The 20935-nt window shown below is 44.3% G+C and overlaps 1 protein-coding gene across 1 annotated transcript in view; it reads left to right on the forward strand.

The window, feature by feature from the left end:
* Window positions 1-3438: 3438 nt before the first annotated feature.
* RNF34 (ring finger protein 34) overlaps window positions 3439-20935 on the forward strand; it is a 71401-nt gene continuing 53904 nt past the window's right edge. Inside the window, exon 1 of the mRNA XM_069755431.1 lies at window positions 3439-3568. Within this exon, the coding sequence (XP_069611532.1) occupies window positions 3563-3568 (6 nt within the window). The 5' untranslated portion in view covers window positions 3439-3562. The remainder of the gene's footprint in view (window positions 3569-20935) is intronic.

The raw sequence follows: 20935 nt of genomic DNA on the forward strand, positions 1-20935 counted from the left end.
TCATTAGTACTTTGGGCCTCCAGTACTGTTGTGATAAGGTAATTCAATACCACAATGGACATAGAGGTCAGAGCACAAACAGTGACCTGACAATAACCCAAAAACATAGAACGAGCTCTGAGACGTGGGAACTCTGCTGACCGCAATCCCTAATCCTCTCCAACCACACTAGAGGCAGCCGTGGATTGCGCCTAACGCTCCCTATGCAACTCGGCACAGCCTGAGAAACTAGCTAGCCTGAAGATAGAAAATAAGCCTACCTTGCCTCAGAGAAATACCCCAAAGGAAAAGGCAGCCCCACATATAATGACTGTGAGTTAAGATGAAAAGACAAACGTAGAGATGAAATAGATTTAGCAAAGTGAGGCCCGACTTTCTGAACAGAGCGAGGATAGGAAAGGTAACTTTGCGGTCAACACAAAACCCTACAAAAACCACGCAAAGGGGGCAAAAAGACCCTCCGTACCGAACTAACGGCACGGAGGTACACCCTCTGCGTCCCAGAGCTTCCAGCAAGCAGGAAAAAACAAATAGACAAGCTGGACAGAAAAAAACAGCAAACAAAATAGCAAAGCAGAACTTAGCTATGCAGAGCAGCAGGCCACAGGAACGATCCAGGAGGAAACAGGTCCAATACTAGAACATTGACTGGAAGCCAGGATCAAAGCACTAGGTGGAGTTAAATAGAGCAGCACCTAACGACTTCACCACATCACCTGAGGAAGGAAACTCAGAAGCCGCAGTACCACTTTCCTCCACCAACGGAAGCTCACAGAGAGAATCAGCCGAAGTACCACTTGTGACCACAGGAGGGAGCTCTGCCACAGAATTCACAACAGTTAGGGCTAGGGTTAGGGTTGGGGTTAGGGTTTCAGTTATAATTGGGGGTTTCCACTGTTTAGGCACATCAGGGGCTCTCCAAACGCGACATGGCGTCCGATCTCAATTCCAGCCAATTCTGCTTTGAAAAAGTAAAACAGTGCTCCTTCCCTTCCGAGCTCTCCCGTGCGCCCAAACATATATATGGGGTATCAGCGTTCTCAGGACAAGTTGGACAACAACTTTTGGGGTCCAATTTGTCCTGTTACCCTTGGGAAAATAAAAACATAGGGGATAAAATATAATTTTCGTGGAAAAAAAAATATTTTTTATTTTCACGGCTCTGCGTTATAAACTGTAGTGAAACACTTGTTGGTTCAAAGCTCTCACAACACATCTAGATAAGTTCCTTGGGGGGTCTAGTTTCCAATATGGGGTCACTTGTGGTGGGTTTCTACTGTTTAGGTACATCAGGGGCTCTGCAAATGCAACATGACACCTGCAGTCCATTCCATCTAAGTCTGCATTTCAAACGGTGCTCCTTCCCTTCCGAGCTCTGCCATGCACTCAAACGGTGGTTCCCCCCCACATGTGGGGTATCAGCGTACTCAGGACAAATTGGACAATAACATTTGTGGTCCAATTTCTCCTGTTACCCTTGGGAAAAAAAATTGCGGGCTAAAACATCATTTTGTGGAAAGAAAAAATTATTTTTTAATTTTCACAATGCTACATTCTAAACTTTAGTGAAACAATTGGGGGTTAGAAGTGCTCACCACACATCTAGATAAGTTCCTTAGGGGGCTTAGGGGGTCTTCTTTCCAAAATGGGGTCACTTGTGGGGGGTTTCCACTGTTAAGGCACGTCAGGGGCTCTCCAAATGCGACATGGCGTCTGATCTCAATTCCAGCCAATTTTGCATTGAAAAGTCAAATGGCACTCCTTCCCTTCCGAGCTCTGCCATGCGCTCAAACAGTGGTTTATCCCCATATATGAAGTATCGGCGAACTCAGGACAAATTGCACAACAACTTTTGAGGTCCAATTTATCCTGTTACCCTTGGGAAAATAAAAAATTTGGGGCAAAAAGATCATTTTTTGTGAAAATTAATATAAATTTTTTTTTACGGCTCTACATTATAAACTTCTGTGAAGCTCTTGGAGGTTCAAAGTGCTCACCACACATCTAGATTAGTTCCTTAGGGGGTCTACTTTCCAAAATGGTGTCACTTGTGGGGGTTTCCACTGTTTAGGCACATCAGGGGCTCTCCAATCGTGACATGGGCTCCGATCTCAATTCCAGCAAATCTTGCGTTGAAAAGTCAAATGGCGCTCCTTCCCTTCCGAGCTCTGCCATACGCCCAAACAGTGGTTTACCCCCACATATGGGGTATCGGCGTACTCAGGACAAATTGTACAACGACTTTTGTGGTCCAATTTCTCCTGTTACCCTTGGTAAAATGAAACAAATTGGACTTGAAGTACAAATTTTGTGAAAAAAAAGTTAAATGTTCAATTTTTTTAAACATTCAAAAAATTCCTGTGAAGCACCTGAAGGGTTAATAAACTTTTTGAATGTGGTTTTGAGCACCTTGAGGGGTGCAGTTTTTAGAATGGTGTCACTTTTGGGCATTTTCTGTCATATAGACCCCTCAAAGTCACTTCAAGTGTGAGGTGGTCCGTAAAAAAATGGTTTTGCAAATTTTGTTGCAAAAATGAGAAATCGCTGGTCAACTTTTAACCCTTATAACGTCCTAACAAAAAAAAATTATGATTCCAAAATTGTGCTGATGTAAAGCAGACATGTGGGAAATGTTCTTTATTAACTATATTATGTGAGATAACTCTCTAATTTAAGGGCTTAAAAACTAAGAGTTTGAAAATTGCTAAATTTTCATAATTTCCGACAAATGTTTGTTTTTTTCACAAATAAATGCAAGTCATATCGAAGAAGTTTTACCACTATCATGAAGTACAATATGTCACGAGAAAACAATGTCAGAATCACCAGGATCCGTTGAAGCGTTTCAGAGTTATGACCTCATAAAGTGACAGTGGTCAGAAGTGTAAAAATTGGCCCTGTCACTTAGGTGAAACAGGCTTTGGGGTGAAGGGGTTAATCAGTGTGTTGTATTTTTGTCTTCATTTCTGGGATGTGCAGTCTTCCTTTTGCATATGCTCTTTGTTTTCCATTGAATGCCCCTCAAAGCTACTGTGCCCCCCGGTGTGGAAAGGGACATGACAAACCTCTGTAAAGGTTGGGGTGCAATGCGTTGCTTACCCTCCCCGGGTCCAGCGCTGAGTCTCGGCCACAGCTCCCGATGTCCGGTATTGTCTGCAGCATTGGTGTCACCTCAGCAGCGCTGCAGCCGATCAGTGAGCTCAGGGGGCAGGACCTGTTTTGCATACAGTTTACCCTGGTTTAAAAAGCTGTTGGACATAAATTCACGGTAAAATGATTGCAGCTGTAAAGCAGCGGCGGCAAACAGTAGAAGACATTTTACTGTCATTGAAGGGTCCGCGCTCAGCCCTGGCACATGCGCACAGCTGCGCCCTGTGCTGAAGCACGTCCAGTCATGTCTCTCTCGCCTGTCAGAGCGTGGTCACGTGCCCCAGTGACGTCACACCTGTCCCCGGACACGTGACAGTGATGTCATCTAACGGTGGATTTTACATGTAACGGTGGCGACTGATGGTTCTGTGTCAGAGACCGGGTCGGTTGGGAGCGCAAAGCGGACGGTGTCATGAAGGTAACGTAAAGCAGCTCCGCTTCCCGGCTGTCAGGCGGGGATCATGCGGCCGCGGATCAGTGTGTAGTCCCCAGATCACGGGGTGTCCGGAGGTCATGTGCCCCTGCCATGATCGGAGGGGTCAGCCCTGATATTGGGGGCTCAGTGACGTCACCGCAGGTCCCGGGGAGCCCCGTCCTCTCTCACACGGAGAGATGCCACCCAGGTTGGTGGCCATTATTGTATGTGCCCGAGTGGCCGCAGACTGCATGACTTGGGTGCATGGCACATTGTACACACTGGCCTAATGGGTTATTATGGTTTTCCAATGTGTCCAAAGAATATTAGATAAACCTTTATGTTGGAAGCTGTGCATGCGGCATACTAATCAGCTGTAGAAAGGTACATTTAGCCTGGAAAATCCCTTTAAAGGGCTTGTCTGTGAGTGTAACATTGGCTTATCCTTAGGTCTGGTCAGTAGAGGTCAGACACCCCGGCGATCAGCTGTGCCCGGTGTCTGCAGCGGATGGCGCTCTGTATAGTGGCCGCGGTCAGCCTTATATTCTAATAAATAGGATGCAGATATACAGCAGCGGACCACGGCCACTGAGCATCTGATCGGCGGAGGGGCTAGTTGTCATATCCCCTCCGATCCCAAGGATAAGCCATCAAAGTCCCACCGATCACTAAAATGTGGTCCCAAGCAGTGATCAAGCATGCACAGTGCCCCCATTAAATGTCTGGAGGCTGATAGAGATGGGCACAACGGTGGCTCGGTGGTTAGCACTGTTGCTTTGCGGTCCTGGGTTAAAATCTCACCAAGGACAACATCTGCAAGGTGTTTGTATGTTCTCCACGTGTTGACGTGGGATTTGCATTATCTGGTTTCCTCCCACACTCCAAGGATATACAGATAGGGAATTTATATTGTGAGCAGGGCCGGACTGGCCATCTGGCAATTCTGGCAAATGCCAGAAGGGCCTGTCTGGTCATGGGCTGCCTTGTCTGCTACATTATTAACAGAATCGTTGTTCTCAAGACACCCGTACTGTTAAGAGTTGTGATGGAGCGCAAAGTTGCTGACTCCGTCACTTACCCCAGCAGGCCACTGGTATCATTAGAAATATTGGTCTTGTAGAAAATCTTCCTTTCCTCCATCCAGGGTAATATTAGTGATATATCCCATTGGGTTCATGGGAGCAGGGGACAACATGGGCCTGTGGGATTTCAAATGCCAGGGCTGAATTTTAGCCCCAGTCCGTACCTGATTGTGAGCCCCAGTGGGGACAGTCTTTAAAGTGCTGCAAAATATGATGGCATTATATAGGCAATATATAATAATTGAGCGCAATACTCTATCGCCATCATAGACACTGCGTATGTGTGACCTCCACTCCATCAAACGCCTTTGGAACTAATGGCTTGGGACCTCCATTCTATTTATCAGGCAGAGGAAAACCAATAAAGAATAAAAAAACACCTATAGAGTCCAAGTAATGGACAGAAAATTAGAAAATGCTTTATATAATGGCACAACAAAAAACGGGTGCCAACACTAACGTGTTGTCATAGAGGGGTAACCATAGCCAGTCAGAGTGTATACAGCGGCTCTAAGCATGGCTGGTCAGAATATATGAAACATAGCCAGTCAGAGTGTATACAGCGGCACTAAGCATGGCTGGTCAGAGTATATGAAACATAGCCAGTCAGAGGGTATACAGCGGCCCCAAGCATGGCTGGTCAGAATATATGAAACATAGCCAGTCAGAGTGTATACAGCGGCCCTAAGCATGGCTGGTCAGAATATATGAAACATAGCCAGTCAGAGTGTATACAGCGGCCCTAAGCATGGCTGGTCAGAGTACAGGAAACATAACCAGAGTGTATACAGCGGCCCTAAGCATGGCTGGTCAGAGTATAGGAAGCATAGCCAGAGTGTATACAGCGGCCCTAAGCATGGCTGGTCAGAGTATAGGAAGCATAGCCAGTCAGAGGGTATACAGCGGCCCTAAGCATGGCTGGTCAGAATATATGAAACATAGCCAGTCAGAGTGTATACAGAGGCCCTAAGCATGGCTGGTCAGAGTATATGAAACATAGCCAGTCAGAGGGTATACAGCGGCCCTAAGCATGGCTGGTCAGAATATATGAAACATAGCCAGTCAGAGGGTATACAGCGGCCCTAAGCATGGCTGGTCAGAATGTATGAAACATAGCCAGTCAGAGTGTATACAGCGGCACTAAGCATGGCTGGTCAGAATGTATGAAACATAGCCAGTCAGAGTGTATACAGCGGCACTAAGCATGGCTGGTCAGAGTACAGGAAACATAACCAGAGTGTATACAGCGGCCCTAAGCATGGCTGGTCAGAATGTATGAAACATAGCCAGTCAGAGTGTATACAGCGGCCCTAAGCATGGCTGGTCAGAGTACAGGAAACATAACCAGAGTGTATACAGCGGCCCTAAGCATGGCTGGTCAGAGTATAGGAAGCATAGCCAGTCAGAGGGTATACAGCGGCCCTAAGCATGGCTGGTCAGAATGTATGAAACATAGCCAGTCAGAGTGTATACAGCGGCACTAAGCATGGCTGGTCAGAGTACAGGAAACATAACCAGAGTGTATACAGCGGCCCTAAGCATGGCTGGTCAGAGTACAGGAAACATAGCCAGTCAGAATATAAAGTATACAATGACCCTAGATATTAAAGTATGGAGTAGAAGTTAATCCCTTCTCCATACTTTAATATCTAGGGTCATTGTATACTTTATATTCTGACTGGCTATGCTTCCTATACTCTGACCAGCCATGCTTAGGGCCGCTGTATACACTCTGGCTATGTTTCCTGTACTCTGACCAGCCATGCGTGGGGCCGCTGTATACACTCTGGCTATGTTTCCTGTACTCTGACCAGCCATGCTTAGGGCCGCTGTATACACTCTGGCTATGTTTCCTATACTCTGACCAGCCATGCTTAGGGCCGCTGTATACACTCTGGCTATGTTTCCTATACTCTGACCAGCCATGCTTAGGGCCGCTGTATACACTCTGGCTATGTTTCCTATACTCTGACCAGCCATGCTTAGGGCCGCTGTATACACTCTGGCTATGTTTCCTATACTCTGACCAGCCATGCTTAGGGCCGCTGTATACACTCTGGCTATGTTTCCTATACTCTGACCAGCCATGCTTGGGGCCGCTATATACACTCTGGCTATGTTTCCTGTACTCTGACCAGCCATGCTTAGGGCCGCTGTATACACTCTGACTGGCTATGTTTCCTATACTCTGACCAGCCATGCTTGGGGCCGCTGTATACACTCTGACTGGCTATGTTTCATATATTCTGACCAGCCATGCTTAGGGCCGCTGTATACACTCTGACTGGCTATGTTTCCTATACTCTGACCAGCCATGCTTACGGCCGCTGCATATGCTCTGACTGGCTATGTTTCATATATTCTGACCAGCCATGCTTAGGGCCGCTGTATACACTCTGACTGGCTATGTTTCCTATACTCTGACCAGCCATGCTTAGGGCCGCTGTATACACTCTGACTGGCTATGTTTCATATATTCTGACCAGCCATGCTTAGGGCCGCTGTATACACTCTGACTGGCTATGTTTCCTATACTCTGACCAGCCATGCTTAGGGCCACTGTATACACTCTGACTGGCTATGTTTCCTATACTCTGACCAGCCATGCTTAGGGCCACTGTATACACTCTGACTGGCTATGTTTCCTATACTCTGACCAGCCATGCTTAGGGCCGCTGTATACACTCTGACTGGCTATGTTTCCTATACTCTGACCAGCCATGCTTACGGCCGCTGTATACACTCTGACTGGCTATGGTTACCCCTCCATGACAACACATGTTCACATAATCTGTTTTCTTGGTTGTTCACACTATGCCATTTTAATCTTTGTGTATTTATGCATTTCATGTATTCTATTTAGTGTGGGCTCCCGCTTTTTGTTGTGCCATTATGTTGCCATTCACTCAATAAAGCATTTTCTAATTTTCCGCCCATGGCTTGGGCTCTATTATGACCAAGTTCGGTGCTTTTTGTTTTTTTTTGCTCTTTATTGGTTATTCTGATTAATCCCGAATGGTCCACCATTTTTATTCTATCAATCATATGTCATTTACTTCTTGTCACTAGATATTTATTTGTTTACTAGTTCAACATATATTATTTGCTTTGTCCAGTGTTTTTGTTTATCTTAGGCCTCTTTCACACTTCAGTCTTTTGGCGTCAGTTTGAATCCGCCGTTTTCATCAAATAGCGGATCCGCCATTTTTTTTTTTTTTTTTGGCGGATCCGCTATTTTCCCATAGACTTGCATTAGCGAAGGATTGTGGCGGATGGTCGTCCGTTCCATCCACCATGTGACGGATTCGTTGAAATTTGGCGGATGTTATCTAGACATTGACGGACATTGCAACGTATTTTGTCTATGCTGAAATGGCGGTTCATGACGGATCCGTCATGTCCGCCATTTCCTAGAATGGCCGCCTAAGGGCGACGGATCCGTCGCGACCGTCATTTGGCGGATCCGTCACCCCAATCCGCTTTTTCAATTGAGCATGCTCCAAAAAGTAGATACTTTTCCCAGATACACGGATGCGTCAAAAAAACGGATCCGTTAGAACAGTTTTCTCAACAATTGTGACGGATCCGTCACGATGTCGGAGCAGACTGACGCCAAACAACTGAAGTGTGAAAGAAGCCTTATCGGGGGAAGGAGTTTCATCTTGTTGAACATGAGTGCGCTGCCCACCAGCCTCCTATCTTCTTGCTTGCTTTGGGTGGTGGGCTCCTGATTCATCGATGTGGCAGTAGACGAGCGGAGTGACACTGTAGTGCTTGTGTGCTTTTTGCCTTGGAGACCGGCCACTGCAGATAGGCTGCAATGGTGGCAGGTAACCAAGGCAACAAGCAGAATACAATAGAATTAAAAATCCATATTTTCTTGAGAATAGCGAGGCTCTTTAATAGCAACTGAATTGCAAAGTTGCACGTTTTACAAGATCTTTGCTCTTTTAGCCATCGAAGATTGAGAAAACCTCTTTAAAAATCATACATTCAGACGATCCCGCAGTGATAAATGATTTAGAGACAAATGTTAATAGCTGTGTAAGAATTAAAGTATTCCAAGGCTGATCTGGTCTCGCATTAAGGCCGGGATCACACATACGCGAGATACGGCCGAGTCTCGCAGGTGAAAATCCAGCTCTGGCGCCGGCACTCCAGAGCGGAGCGTGCAGCTCCATGTATTGCTGTGCGGCTGCACACTCTGCTCCAGAGTGCCGATGCCAGAATTGGGTTTTCACCTGCGAGACTCGGCCGTATCTCGCGTATGTGTGATTACGGCCTGATTTAGAAAATGGCCAAATGTATTCAGTGGCTTCACAATAGTTTTTGTGTTCCTGGAGAGGCAGATGTGAGTAACCCAATGAGTGGAAATGTCCTGCCCTATCTCAGCACCATGGACAGCATGTCGGTCTTGTCACACGTGTCAATTATGTGGTGATGGTGGGACATTTCAGAGTTGAGGTTATCCCGATTATCCGGTTGGCTATCTCTGTATGGAAAATCTGCAGCAGAATCATTTAGCACGCAAGTGGATCAGATTTTAACATCTGTGGTGGAAATTTCTTGTATGGGAATTCAAACTGACCCTAAGAGATAGGGAGAAAAAAGGGAAACAAATGCCGCGCACGATCTAACTGTAGTAAAAACTGTTTGTAAATTGTATGCTATAATAGTTGCACTCGCCAGAAACAGGCGAAATGAGGCATAGACAGGATCCCACCGGAATCCCGAGGAGGCGGACTGCAGCTCGACCAGCTGGGCTCATGGGAGGCTTCAGACAACCGTGGTGAAAGCAATCAATAGACATACCCAGATTGTTGTCGGCGCTTCCGTCACAAGATTCACGTGTAAATCAAATATAATTGTTTATTTAGGAGTTACAGGATCAAACAACGCGTTTCAACTCCAACATCCCAGCAGCGTCTTCAGGCTATTTAAAAAAAAAAAATTATCTATCTATCAAAAAAATAAAGGTAGCACTAAAATCCCACATCCTAGATATCACTGAATTAACTATTCCAGTTGTAAATCTTTATTCATTACATATTAGAATGTGTTGAGAACAATATAACCTAAAACTTATCAATGTAAATCACCACTAATATCCCACGGAGGTCTGGAGTTGGAATGATGCTCAAAATCAAAGTGGAAAATGAAGTTACAGGCTGATCCAACATCAGTGGAAATGCCTCAAGACAAGGAAATGATGCTCAGTAGTGTGTGTGGCCTCCACGTGCCTGTATGACCTCCCTACAATGCCAGGGCATGCTCCTGATGAGGCGGTGGATGGTCTCCTGAAGGATCTCCTCCCAGACCTGGACTAAAGCATCCGCCAACTCCTGGACAGTCTGTGGTGCAACGTGACGTTGGTGGATGGTGCGAGACATGATGTCCCAGATGTATTCAGTCGGATTCGGGTCTGGGGAACGGGCGGGCCAGTCCATAGCTTCAATGCCTTCATCATGCAGGAACTGCTGACACACTCAAGCCACATGAGGTCTGGCATTGTCCTGCATTAGGAGAAACCCAGGGCCAATCGCACCAGCATATGGTCTCACATGGGGTCTGAGGATCTCATCACCTACCGTAATGGCAGTCATGCTACCTCTGACGAGCACATGAAGCTCTGTGCGGCCCTCCAAAGAAATGCCACCCCACACCATTACTGACCCACTGCCAAACCGGTGATGTTAAAGGCAGCAAATCGCTATCCACGGCATCTCCAGACTCTGCCACATGTGCTCAGTGTGAACCTGCTTTCATCTGTGAAGAGTACAGGGCGCCAGTGGCGAATTTGCTAATCCTGGTGTTCTGTGACAAATGGTGTTGGGCTGTGAGCACAACCCCTATCTGTGGACATCGGGCACCCAGACCATCCTCATGGAGTCTGTTTCTAACCATTTGTGCAGACACATGCACATTTGTGGCCTGCTGGAGGTCATTTTGCAGGGCTCTGACAGTGCTCCTCCTGTTCCTCCTTGCACAAAGGCTGAGGTAGCGGTCCTGCTACTGTGTTGCCCTCCTACTGCCCCTCCACGTCTCCTGGTGTACTGGCCTGTCTCCTGGTAGCGCCTCCAGCCTCTGTACACTACGTTGACAGACACAGCAAACCTTCTTGCCACAGCTTGCATTGATGTGCCATCCTGGATGAGCTGCACTACCTGAACCACTTGTGTGGGTTGTAGAGTCCGTCTCATGCTACCACGAGTGTGAAAGCACAACCAACATTCAAAAGTGACGAAAACATCAGCCAGAAAGCATTGGTACTGAGATGGGGTCTGTGGTCCCCACCTGCAGAACCATTCCTTTATTGAGTGTCTAGATAATTGCCAATAATTTCCATCTGTAGTCTATTCCATTTGCACAACAGCATGTGAAATTGATTGTCAAACAGTGTTGCTTCTTAAGTGGACAGTTTGATTTCACAGAAGTTTGATTCACTTGGAGTTATATTCTGTTGTTTTAAGTGTTCCCTTTATTTTTTTGTGTTTTTGTGTATATATATGTGTGTATATATATATATATATATATATATATATATATATACATACATACATACATACATACATACATACATACATACATACATACATACATAGTAACTAACTGTGGTTGGTTATAGCACCTCACTCCTCTCATTTTCCCCCCTAACACCTGTCATTTTGACCTCACACCTATCATTTTCCCCTCAGTATATACCTGTATGTCATCTCCCCTGTATATAGTATATACCTGTATGTCATCTCCTGTATTAGACCTCGTTCACACGTTATTATGTCGGTATTTTTACCTCAGTATATTTAAGCTAAAACGGAGTAAAACAATCAGAGGAAAAGTTTTAGAAACACGTCACCACTTCTGTATTTTTCTCCCACTCGAGGTTTTGTCTTATAAATACTGAGGTAAAATACTGACCAAATACTGAACGTGTGAATGTGGCCTTATACACAGCCTCCACCTGCAGCGCCTCACTCCTCTCTATACACAGCCTCATGCTGCAGCAGCACCTCACTTCTCTCATTTTGCCCCTCACATCTCTATCCATGAGGCTCCTCCCTTTCCATTGACGTCATGCCTCACAGGAGCAACTCCATTCTAGACACGATGGAGCTAGGTGTGGCCTGTGCCTGCTATGCCGAGTGGGCGTGGACACACACACACACACACACACACACACACACACACACACACACACACACACACACACCCCGCCTCTTTGGAGGAAAAAAATGCCTCCTGTAGACCGAAAAATACGGTAACTTATTCTCTACTCACTTCAGCGTTCCCTGCCATCTGCATAATAATTAATATTTTATTTTCAGGGCATTTTTTTGTCAGTAGATTCATACGGCCCAAATCTTGTGCAATATGAATCAGTGTCTGGCCGTACGATTGCACATTTTACTCAGAAATGCTGCAGTGTTCCAGAGGGGCTAAACATAGTTTTTCTATGTGATAGAAAAAGCAAGGGAGATGCATGTGGAAAAGATAATAATAAAAAAAAAAGAGGACAAAAATTCAAACATCGCTTATGCAGAATGTCTCAATTAATCAAAGGTAATATAGAAAAAAGGGCCTAACAAAATTTTTTTTTGCATACCGTAATTAAAGGCATATCAATGAGACAGATGAAAGAATGAAACGGCAATCTAATACTACATGAGAGCTAAGAGCTCTAAAGAAAGCAAGCAAAACACAACTGTTCACACAAGCCATGTGGTGGTAATGTCTTTAACACAGTAATCCACTTGTGTTCAATTTGAGCCAATCTCTTCTTAATATTGCCCTCACATGAACCCAAATGTATCAGGTTAATCCCTCTGACTCGAAATTCCTGCCACTGAAGAGGAAGGTAGAGTCTGAAATGGGGCGTAATTGGTTTCAATTGAGAGCTGGTATCGTCACGTAGGGACTGTGGGCGCCTACCTGATCGCTCGAAGTAGGAAGATCCCTAATCTATCCCTGTCCCCAGATTACCCCTAAACGTGGAGATGCTGGAATTGCATACCTTGCTATTCTCCTATTATTAACCTTATCTGTTCCCTCCCACACCCAGGAAGGTGTGAGGCTGAAGTGTGTAGGATTAAGCTAGATAGGGATGAAAGAAAACTACAGTTGTACAAATATACTCCCAAAACAGAGTGGCACACAGGGGAGGAATAGATAGAAGAAACCAAATAGGAGAGGATGAGGATAAATATGCAAACCAACTCCACACAGAAATCTCCTGAACAACTTCCAACACCTAACCAGGAAGTAGAACTATCACTGACAATTCCCAAGTGCCAGTGGAGAGCATATATAACCCCTGGCAAAAATTATGTAATCACCGGCCTTGGAGGATGTTCATTCAGTTATTTAATTTTGTAGGAAAAAAGCAGATCACAGACATGGCACAAAACTAAAGTCATTTCAAATGGCAACTTTCTGGCTTTAAGAAACACTAAGGCTATGTACCCACGTTGCGGATTTCTGTACGGATTTTTCTGCTCAGTTTTTGAAAAATCCGTGGATTTACCATGTTTTTTAGTGCGGATTTCACCTTCATTTTAACACCTGCGGATTCCTATTGACGAGCAGGTGTAAAACGCTGCGGAATCCACACAAAGAATTGACATGCTGCGGAAAATAAACCGCAGCGTTTCCGCACAGAATTTTCCGCAGCATGTGCACTGTTTATTTTGTTTTCCATAGGTTTACACGGTACTGTAAACCGGATGGAAAACTGCTGAGAATCCGCAGCGTCCAATCCGCTGCGGATCCACAGGCAAATCCGCAACGTCTGCACATACCCTAAAAGAAATCAAGAACAAAAAATGTCGTACTCAGTAATTGTTGCTTTTTTTAACCAAGCATAGGGGAAAAATTATGGAATCGCCCTCTAAATTTTCATATCCAAAAATAACACCTGTATCAAATTAGATCTGCTCATTAGTTTGCATCTAAAAAAGAAGTGATCACACCTTGGAGAGCTGTCAGTCCACTTGGTGCAACATGAATCATGGCTCCAACAGGAGAGAAGTCAATTGAAATAAAGGAGAGGATTATCAAACTCTTAAGAGGGTAAATCATCACACAATGTTGCAAAAGATGTTGATTGTTAAGTCAGCTGTGTCTAAAATCTGGTCCAAATACAAACATGGGAAGGTTGTTAACGGCAAACATACTGGTAGACCAAGGAAGACATCAAAGCGTCAAAACTGGAAACTTAAAGCAATATGTCTGCAAAACAGGAAATGCACAACAAAACAAACAAGGAACGAATGGGTGGAAACTGAAGTCAACGTCTGTGACCGAACTGTAAGAAACCTCCTAAAGGAAATGGGATTTACATGCAGAAAAGCTAAACGAAAGCCATCATTAACACCTAAACAAAGAAAACAAGGTTACAATGGGCTAAGGAAAAGCAATCGTGGACTGTGGATGACTGGATGAAAGTCATATTCATATGGCCCCCATAGAACAGCTGAAGCAATTCAGGATGGAGAGCTCCAGGAGCTCAATGGAACTGATTCAACAAGGAAAACCTGTAATGTTTAATAGGAAGGTGAAGCAATTGTACGGTAATCGGTGAAAGATTTTGTGACCAGACGCTGCGATCTTCTAACCCCTCTGTTGCGGTTTCTCCGTGACAGGCATCTTCTTCACTCAGACTTTTTTTTTTTTCAATTGAATTCTTAAAGAGGTTGTCCGCCACTCGGACAACCCCTTCTCAATCACCTTGTTCTTTCCTTATAAAATAACAACAATACTCGCCTCCGTTGCTGGCACCATTCCAGCGTTTATCAGAGCTGGATCTTCTGGGGCTTCCAAGATGTTACCGTATTTTTCGGACTATAAGACGCACCGGACCATAAGACGCACCCCAAATTTGGGGTGAAAATTGCAGAAAAAAAGATTTTTTATAAGATGGGGGTCCGTCTTATTGTCCGAATTTACAGTATCTTACCTGAGGGCTGGCGGTGGCAGAGCAGGGTCACAGGAGGCAAGGTGTCGGCAGAGGTGGGGTGATGCTGGGATGAGGAGGTGCTGGGATGAGGAGGTGCTGGGATGAGGAGGTGCTGGGATGAGGAGGTGCAGTGAGAGGGGTCCCAGGCTTACCGTGCAGGCAATGAAGGCTTACCGTGGCGGCAGAGGTGCGGTGGCAGAGGAGGCGCAGTAAGCAGGGTCCCTTTCCCCGGTATGGTGATGCAGCAGCCCGGTAAGCAGCAGAGCCGGGTGAATCCTGTTGTTATCGGTGGGCGCGGCCATCTTCCTGAGGCCGCGCGTGTGCAGATGAAGCGCTCTTCTTCCCGGGGCTTCAGGAAAATGGCCGCGGGAGGCCGCGCATGCGCAGATGAACATCGCAGCGGCCATTTTCCTGAAGCCCCGGGAAGCAGAGCGCTCCATCTGCGCACGCGCGGCCTCAGGAAAATGGCCGCCACCACCGATAACAACAGGATTCACCCGGCTCTGCCGCATACCGGGCTGCTGCATCACCTCACCGGAGAAAGGGACCCCGCTTACTGCGCCTCCTCTGCCGCCGCACCTCTGCCGCCGCACCTCTGCCACCGCACCTCTGCCGCCACGGTAAGCCTGCATTGCGACTATTAGACGCACCCCCCATTTTCCCCCCTTTTTTTGGGGGAAAAAGTGCGTCTTGTAGTCCGAAAAATACGGTATGTTACGTTATCCCTGCGCCTAATCAGTGGGGACTTCCCTCTCCCTTGCTTCTGATAAATCGGACATCCAGAGGAAGTGATTGAACAGTTGTAGCTCTGACTTCCTCCATATGCCAAATATGTTGGAAGGAGGTCACATGACATTGTTATTGGAGAGCCAATGCCGACACCCCTGGAACAGCTCCCGCACCGGAAGGGAGTAATAGCTGTTAATTGCTTCTCGTCCCCCCAAAAATTTTTTTACACATTTAGCGTCCACATGTTTGGCATTTCTGTAGTGATGAGAGCCTGCCAAATTTACGGGTGCATGTCTCCAGAAGCATGAGCTGGGTATTACAACGTATTAGGCACTACAACATAAGTTTCCAATTTTAACTCTGGAGTCAAAATGGTCACCCCTGTATATAAAATCACAAAAGGGTGTAATTTACAAAATGGGGTCACTTGAGGGGGGATTCTGCTTTTGTAGCACTTAGGGGCTCTGTGTATGGAGTCTGCAAACTATTCTAGGAAAATCTGCTCCAGTAGGCAAATAGCGCTCCGTCCCTCTCAAGTCTCGCCATATGGCTAAGCAGTACTGTACAGCCACATATGGGGTATTTCCACATTCAGCAGAAATTGTGGGACATATTTTGGTGCCATTTTTACCCACTTCCTGTGTGAAAATGTAAAATTGGGCGATGAGTTCGCATATGAGGAGTTTCTGCTGTTCTGTCACCTCAGGGGCCTTGCCAATGTGACATGGCACCCTTAAACCATTCCAGCAAAATGTGAACTCCAATATGGCGCTTCTTCCCTTCTGAGCTTTGCACTGTTCCTCAAAAGTAGTTTTTGACCACATATGGGATAACTCAGTACTCAGGAGAAATTTCACAACAAATTTGGGTGTTTATTTTCTCTTGGTATCCTTGTGAAAATGGAAACATATCGGGCTAAAACAGCATTTTTGTGGGGAAAATATATGTATTTTCATGTTCACAGATCAATGTTGTAAAATTCTGTGAAGCACTGGGGGGTTCAAGGTGCTCACCATACATCTAGATGCATTCCTTGAAGGGTTTAGTTTCCAAAATGGTATCACTTGTGGGGTTTGCCACTCTTTAGGGACATCAGGGGCTCTCCAACGAGACATGGCTGGAATCGAGAGCGGATGCCAATTTTGCTTTCAAAAAGTCAAACTGTACTCCTTCCCTGCCGTGCGCCCAAACCGTACTTTTCCCCCACATATATGGTATCGTCGTTATAAGAAGAAATTGCACAACAAATATTTGGGTTTGGTTCTCCTATTACCCTTGTGAAAATAAAGAAACTTAGGTCTAAAGTACATTTTTTTTTTTTTTGTGAAAGAAAGATAAATGTTCAGTTTTTTTTTTTTTCTCCTTCCACGTTGCAAAAATTCCTGTGAAGCACCTGAAGGATTAATAACTTCTTGAATGTGGTTTTGAGCACATTGAGGGGTGCAGTTTTTAGAATGGTGTCACTTTTGGGTATTTTCTGTCATAGGCCCCTCACAGCACTGAGCTACATCGGAACCCCTTGGCAATTAGCCACATGTAGAACCAATATCAAAGTGAACATACGGCAAGAATAACAAAATTAATAAAAAATAATTTTATTACACAAGATAAAGATAAAATACACAAAGGAAAACAACTTACAGTACTACAGCAAATTACAAAGAATATAATGAATAAGGAGACCAGATCCATATAGTAAAAAAGGTACTAAAAAAAAAAAAAATATATGACCCTCCAAAGTGCAAAAAATAGAAGGCACCAGATAGGCCATCTACCTTAATAAAGTGCATATGCATACATAGTAAGTGGTCTAACCTAAGTGAAACCAGTGCATAAAACTCTGGAAAAAATATCAGTACCAGTGTCAAGTTGATCTGTAACCCTCAAGGACTCCGACTCCAACGTACGTTTCGCCTAAGTGGCTTTTTCAAGGAGTGAAGAGAAAGTGAAAATGGAGTGTGTTATAAACATAGCTCCCACCAATCAAATGGAGTAGAAATGATCATGTGAGCAATAAAGATGAAAAATATATAAACCCTACAAAAATATATATAAAAATATATGGGATAAGGTGTTTCACTCATTCATATAAATCCTGAAGCAATATACACATAGTAATAGGTAAAATGACATCAAAACAAAGCATAGTATACGGCGAAACCGGAAGTGACAGAGATTCACATGGGGAAACATATGGTTAAAAAGCTTTACAAATAAGGACAATACATGATCAAAAACACATCGATCATGTTAGCTAGTACAACGCTGTAATTAAACTAAAGATTACATAGAGATAGAGCGCATTGTGTGACGAAAACCGGAAGTGACATACCGAGTGCAAATTAGCATATGTATACAGTGAAGACATGCTGAGTGCAAATTAGCATATATAAATAGTAATCGAATCTCTCACAAACCGATGTGGGAAATAGTCTACGAGTGACAGATCCTATATAGGAGCACAATGACACAAACCCACATGTGATACACTATCGCCGAACAGTCACCGTAAAACCGGAAGTGACGTCCCGTATTCCGTGCTCCCAAAGCGGAAACACCTAACCACGGCGATCACATGTGGCATAGTGTGATAACCTAGCAACCCATAAAGGAACGCCCACCTCCAGAACCCGCCCACCAATGGAAACAGAGCCACATAGCACAATAGCCTCACACCCTGGGAAGGCACGCCTACAAAGTCCCCGCCCACATAAAGTGACAGGGCGGCGCAACACAATAGCCTAGCAATCCAGGGGAGGACGAATAGCTCTAATATATCCCGCCCATCACAAATGACAGAGCGCTAATAAACGCCCCGTCCATACCATAATGCCCTGATAAAAAGATATATTAATCTGGAAACCAAAACCGGTAAATAACGCCAGAGGGGCATACAACCATTATAATAGGACCCTGATGATTGGGTGCATCTTAAATATGGATACCCATTTGACCATACGCACGAGCGGCACCTAGTGGCCGCTAATGAGTGGTCAAATAGGATCTAGTATATATAACAAATATTCATATAAAGATAACAATAAAAATAGCCCCAAAGACAAAAATAATAAAATAAATAAATAGTGCAGTGAAACACACGTGCGAACGAGTGAACAAAATACAAATAATAAGGATAATATATTTTATTTAAATCAAAAGTAAATATTAAAAGCAATATGACGATTCCATCCAATATCCCAATCAGATCTAGATATCAAGGAGGACCTAGAAATTAAAAACAAGAAAGGAAAAAGAAAATATTAATAAAAACTTACAAATAAGCACTAAAAGACATTTGTTCATTAAGGCCATGGGGTGCCAAGGTATTCAATCTGTAGATCCACTTGGCTTCAATTTGGGCCAATCTTTTCTTAATGTCCCCACCTCTTGTGTTGAGTACAATATGGTCTATCCCTCTAACCCTTAATAAAGAGCTATCACACTGATGGAACAGCTTGAAATGTTTAGGCACAGTTTTGAGAGATTGAATGTCAATAGCTGTTTGAGCTGCTTTAATATCCAAAACGTGCTCCCTAACTCTTCTTCTTAGTTCCCTAGAAGTAAGACCAACATATTTCAATTCACAGGGACAACTAGCGCAGTAGATAACCGCAGTAGTCGTACAAGTGATAGGGTGGAGGATGTTATAGGTTTTATTCCCATCAGCACTAGAGAACACAGTACACCTTTCAACATTAGGGCATGCTACACAGGAGCCACAAGGGCGGCAGCCCCATTTGGGGCCCCGTGAGCCAAACGGATTATCATTCTTTTTGTTCACATAGTGACTATGTACTAACGAATCCCTAATGTTTGGTGACCTCCTATATGTTACAGCTGGTTTGGATGGAATATATTGCGCAAGAATGGGGTCCAATTGAAGGACCTTCCAATGTTTGTATAAAATATCCCTCACCTCATACCATCTGCAATTAAAGGTTTGAATATACCGTACCTTGTCATCGTTCCCATCTTCCAATCTCTGTTTATTCAGTGCTTGGGAACGGTCAGTACATCTTGCTCGCCAGTATGCCTGTTTGATGCATCGTGAGGAATATCCTCTTTCAGCAAATCTTGTACTCAAATCTCTACTTTGCCTCTCAAAAGAAGATTCATCAGAACAAATGCGTCGCATCCGTAGAAACTGTCCCACGGGTATGCCTTTAATGAGGCTTTGTTGATGCGATGAGGAAAAATGAAGAAGACTGTTTGTAGAGGTCGGTTTCCGGAACACGTCTGTATGTATAAATCCAAGTTCATCAACTTCTAAAAGAATATCCAAGAATTCCATGTTCGATCTTCCTGCTTTATATGTCAGACGTAGGTTCAAATTGTTGTCGTTCAAATGGCCCATAAAGATCTGTAATTCTTCAAAAGAACCCTGCCAAATAAACAAAATGTCATCAATGTATCTTCCCCAGTATTGCACTCTATCAACCAAGGGGAGAGGTTCAGTAATAAAAATCTTCCTCTCCCACAGCCCCAGGAACAAATTTGCATATGAGGGCGCAAAGGCCGCCCCCATTGCTGTTCCCTGGAGCTGTAGGAATAATTTCTCATTAAAAATAAAAAAATTATGAGTGAGTGCAAACTGGAGAAGATCCATGATAAATAAAGAAAACTCACCATCCTCACTGGACATCCTCAAGAATTGTTCAACAGCCGCAACGCCATCTTTGTGTATTATAGACGTGTATAAGGATTCGATGTCACAGGTGACCAGAATCATATTCTCTTCTAATTGTAGTCCATCCATTTTCCGGAGTACATCATTCGTGTCCTTGAGGTAGGATGGTAAAGTTTCTACCATGGGATGAAGAACAAAGTCAATTAGTTTGCATATTGGCTCTGTAAAACTGTTGTTCCCTGCCACAATCGGACGACCTGGTGGACATGACGCATTTTTATGTACTTTAGGGAGTACATAAAAAGTGGCAATAGTGGGGTATTCCACAGACAAATATTCCATTTGTTTCTTACTAATGATGGAAGCCTCCACTGCCTTCAAAAGAATGTCCCTAAGTTGTGCACAGAAGGACGACAGCGGATTAAAGGTTAATCTTCTGTAACACTTCACATCTTTTAACAATTTGTATACTTCCCTCTCGTACATATTACAAGGCCAAACAACGGTGTTACCACCTTTATCGGATGGTTTGATAACTATGTCCGTCCTAGAGGATAGCTCCTCAATGGCTTTTTTCTGTTCCAATGTACAATTATGACCATTCACCATCGTTGATACCTTCTTCAGGTCTTCACTCACAAGTTTGACAAATAAATCAATGTTGGCGCTCAATGTGAGAGGTGGAAACTTCTTGGACCTGGGGATCAAACTTTTAGGAAACTTACTTGAGGAAGTAGATGACTGTTCTTGTAGAAGTTCATTCAAGGCATTAAAGGCCTCAGTTTCTTCCTCTGTTTCAAAAATAGTTTCAGTGACGTCATTTGGATTTCTATGATGAAGTTTCTTTAGTAGTAGCTTTCGTGCGAACAAATGCAAATCTTTTACTGCTGAAAAAGGATCAAATTTAGCAGTCGGTGAAAAATTGAGCCCAAGATTCAAAACTTCCATTTGTGGACTTGTAAGACTAACATCAGACAGAT

Source organism: Ranitomeya imitator, chromosome 1, assembly GCF_032444005.1.
Source record: "Ranitomeya imitator isolate aRanImi1 chromosome 1, aRanImi1.pri, whole genome shotgun sequence".
NCBI lineage: Eukaryota > Metazoa > Chordata > Amphibia > Anura > Dendrobatidae > Ranitomeya > Ranitomeya imitator.